Genomic DNA, 4,335 nt, shown 5'->3' with positions numbered 1-4,335 from the left:
CTTGAGACCGCGCGCGCGGGGGTGTATGTTGCGCAGCGCTGTGTCTTCTGAATAAATGAAAATGATTTAACACAGTTGTTTATACTTTTAGCAGCTCTTTTATTCCACAGCTGAGCTGCTAAAAATGACAGATTTTCTTTTCTGGATCTCTGACAGACGGACTTCAATCTCTGAACTCGTAAAGTTTTTCTTTTTAGTTTTCGCTGTAATTTTCATGAATGAATGGACACTTCCTTGTATCTGAGGCAGGAAACAGCCTTATATGGTGTTTTTGGGGTGGTAATTATGCTAATCACCTCTCGCGTGCAAGAGCAGCTGGATACGGACAGGTGGAATTTACGCAGCTCATTTACACACTTTTCCTGAAGATAGAAGAGTTTGTTGAATCTGACGTGACATGTTCATACGAACCCTTCGTACGAACAAAAGTAAGAGAAATTTAGCATAAGAATACGAACATGTTCTTGCATGAGGCCCATTGCTTTTTGTCCAGATGGCAGAGTGAGTGCGGAGTCAATCTACAAAGATCACACCGCACCAACAAGAAAAGGAGATCACATCTGTATTTTCTAAATAATTCAAAGGCAGACTATTTTTTGTTTAAATACTAGCTTTATTAATGAATATGTGGGTATATTTATACATACATGTTGTCAAAATTTATCATTCTGCTTGGGAAACAGATTGCGACATGCTTCATATCCATACACATAATATGTGGGTTTTATTTTGAAATATGGATTCGAAAAGACAAACAGTTTCAGCTGTTGTTTCCAGTCCGTCTTCCATAGAATTAATTTATTTGGTCTGGACTTACACATTTATCACTGTATTAATCGCACAAGATCACAATTCCTGCACATTCTTCAGTGCTTTGCACCGGAGCAGAGCCAGAGGCAGTGTAAACGGGGTGTAAATGAACGACAGCTTCTCTCACTATTCTCTTTCTTAGTGAGGATGAGTAGCCTGCTTTTAGTAAATTTAGGTAAGTTCCATTTTCCTTCTATTTGTTTTTGAAAAATTTAACTGAATTCTTGGGGATGGGTCTTTGGAAAGTATTTTTCTCTCTTCATGACATTTGATCCATACTTCTTACAAAGTTAAGTAGCCTTAATGGAAGTTTCACGTCGCCAAAATTCTGATCTTCGCACATAAGTGTGGGTGTCCCTGTGGAGTAGTTACTACCAACATTGTCTGGTCTGAAGCTTCCAATTTGAAACATTAATCTATGAAGAAAGTGATTGACAGCTCTGGTGGGAGTGGCCAGGTTTTAAGATTCTAAGGGTAGCCCCCCAGCCACCCCTCTGGCCAGGCCCCTGAATAGGAAGGGTTAGTTGGGGTCTGTATGGTAAACTCAGCTAAAAGATAAAGTTGTCATCTTCTGTCTGGGTTGTGATCTTTTGACCCCAGATGAAGTCATTGTGTGCGTTATTAGAAGGGGGTGCACATACTGACCCACCGTAGCACAGGGATTGTTTGAACAATGGAAGGAAGAGAAGAAGCTTTGTTCTTTTTCATTATTGTCACTGGTTTAAACTGTAGCATTTGTTTTACTTGGAGCATCAGTCTGTGTTTAATTGTAAGACAGGGCTATTCAACTGGCGGCCCGCGGGCCGGAGTGACCAAAGTTCGGTTTGCCAATTGGTTCATTCATCTCTTAAGCTCAAGCCCCCGGTTTTCCACTTTAATTACTCTAAGTTATTTTAGTTAAACGTAGACATGTTTGGTGTCTACAGAAACGTCAGAATCTTGGCTAGAAGCTGGTAAAAACATTTCTGTGCACACTCAAGACAGTTAAAACTACAAACAGTTGAAGATAAAACTATAAAAGTGAAAATAAAATTGGTTTAAAAATTTGGCAAGTCAGAGATGTCAAAATATTTTGTGGTAAATAAGAGGCATAATAAGTTTCTTTGTTTTTTGTTTTATCATCACTACGTTTATTAAATAGGCTTCTATGTGTATTCATGATTAAATACAGCAAAAATAAACTATTTCAAAGGTAACAGATCTTTTTAATACTTAGTTTATTTACATAACAACTTTAATTGCTGGATGTTCGGCCCCTCAGCTGTTGGTCTGCATTAACTGTGGCCCCCGGAGCAGTTTAGTTGAATAGCCCTGTTGTAAGGTGTCCTTAAGAGTTTTGAAAGGCACCTCTAAATAAAATGTATTATTATTATTAATATTAAGACTAAGGGGGGAAAAAGCATGTCATTACTGGAAAATGTACAGCATTCTAAACTAACCTTAAATATAAATAATTGGATTTACAAGTTTATATTTATCATTTGTGTTGTTTGGTCATTTGTTTTATTATGAACTAATCATTGGTGTCTTTGTAAAATTTGCCAAATCATTACTTTGTGGTTTTGTGTTTCGTTATCTGGTAACAACTAAAATAAACAACAAAATCCTTACAGTTTAGAATGGGGATTCCACTGCACAGATTTTAATAAAAAAGGTTTTAAAAATTCCTACCGTTAATCTATGGATGGCTTCATCTCTCTCATGTTTTATTTTGTTGTACTCTGATTTCTTGCTTTGCAAAATGTGGATCTCCTAGAAAAAAAATGCATTAAAATCACTTTAAGAGGTTGATGTATTTTTTATTATTATTGTCAATATTCCATCCATCCATCCATCCATCCATCCATCCATCCATCCATCCATCCATCCATCCATCCATCCCTTTAACCAAGCCATTTTTTGGGTTGCTGGTGCCTATCTCCAGCAGTCACTGTGTGAGAGAGGCATGGTCCATCCTGAACAGGTCACAAGCCCAACACAGGGTCACACAGAGAAAAACTAAACAACCACTCACACTCACACTCAGGGATTTGCATGTTTGTGGTCTGAGAGGAAACTAGAGTATCCAAATAACACCCTTCTAGTTGGGAGGCAACAAATTTCACTTTTAACCACAATATCCCATGCAGCTAAAATAGATTGTGAGCAAAGCTGATGATAAAGGGTAGCATTGCCCAACCTTATCCTTGGCCTTCAGCAACGCCTCCAGCTCCTCCAGCGACTGAGTTAGTTCATCCTTCAGCAGATCACTGGGTCCGTGGCCTCCATGGGCTTCTAGTTCAGCCACCTTACAAAAGCAAAAAGGCATGTTTACACAAAACAATTTATGTAACATTAAAGCAATTTAATATTGCTTAAAGGGACCTGTTCAAGTTCTTTATTGCACCCTGCCGGAAGGATAAGGCAGACAATAATTGTTAGCAAATTACCTCATGAACCCCTTGACAGATTTTAGTTAATCGCTGACAAATTTTTTAGACATACAACTAACTATAGAACTAGCTTAATTAAACATGGCTGTCACTGACAAATAATCTGAGCAAACACAAAAATTGTTAGAATAAACACAAATTTACAGATATTGTTATAAAATTTAGAGTGGTTACACTGAGATTTATTCACAACACATACTCCAAGTGATACTCATTGCACAAGATCTTTGCTTAAAACTTTAGCATCACTCCTGTTTGTTGGCAAAAAAAATCTGTTGAACCACTGGATAAATTATATTGAAACTTTCAGAAAGTAAATATTGATTGTACACTTACAGCTGATTATCTTTTGGAGTAAATTTAGTTCAACATGGCTCACCCTGCAACCCTAGCAAAAACTAAGGCATTCTTGAAAAACAGATTTTTAATGATTTTTTTTCCTGTTTAAATTGATGTGATAGTATCTGAGTCATTCACAACACATACCCTGAGTGTAATGATACAGTATTTCATCAGATTGTGCAATATTTTCAAGGTTTGACCAAAATGGCTAAAACCTGGTAATTTCTCAAGATGGTCTTAATCTAAAACTATGACATATGTCCGTATGGCCAGATAACAACTTTTCAAATGGCGACCCCACTTGAAATATGGGGTCTACTGCAAAACTGTTTGCTAGCGCAGTGTAGGTCGGCAACATCTGTATCCCTACCAAATTTCATGCTGCTAGGTGCAGTCGTTTCTGTGCTACGGTTGACCAAAAATCTCTGAAAAAACAAAACAAAAGACAGTCTGAAAACAATAATGACCCCTGCTTCACGTAGCGGGGGTCATTTTTTATGCTGAATGATTACTTAATAAAAGTTTAATTAAAATCTATTTGGTGGTTTAGGAAATCCCCTCCCAAAATATTTTTTTTACTCAACATGAAATTTGTTTCTTGTATCAATGGTAAACTTTAAATTTATGGTTAATATGCAACAAAATTAATTTAATAAAAATAAATGAAATAAAAATAAATTAAAAAAAATTCCTGTCCCTGAGCTGTCGGCTTGAAGTAACTGAGCAATTTAGTTGTATAGCACAGTACTAA

The 4,335-nt window shown here is 36.8% G+C and overlaps 1 protein-coding gene across 2 annotated transcripts in view; it reads right to left on the bottom strand.

Annotated features, from left to right (window-relative positions):
• Positions 1 to 2,481: 2,481 nt before the first annotated feature.
• The window catches only part of LOC106526803 (homer protein homolog 3), a gene marked incomplete at its 3' end in the record, with an annotated part of 33,152 nt that continues 31,298 nt past the window's right edge, over positions 2,482 to 4,335 (bottom strand). For both annotated transcript variants that reach the window (XM_014021487.1, XM_014021488.1), the window contains 2 exon segments: positions 2,482 to 2,562; positions 2,990 to 3,097. In XM_014021487.1, the coding sequence (XP_013876941.1) occupies positions 2,482 to 2,562; positions 2,990 to 3,097 (189 nt within the window).

The sequence above is a fragment of the Austrofundulus limnaeus genome, unplaced genomic scaffold, assembly GCF_001266775.1.
Source record: "Austrofundulus limnaeus strain Quisiro unplaced genomic scaffold, Austrofundulus_limnaeus-1.0 Scaffold294, whole genome shotgun sequence".
NCBI classification, from domain to species: Eukaryota; Metazoa; Chordata; class Actinopteri; order Cyprinodontiformes; family Rivulidae; genus Austrofundulus; species Austrofundulus limnaeus.
The sequence above is the reverse complement of the archived record's forward strand: the minus strand, read 5'-3'. Positions and strand labels throughout refer to the sequence as shown.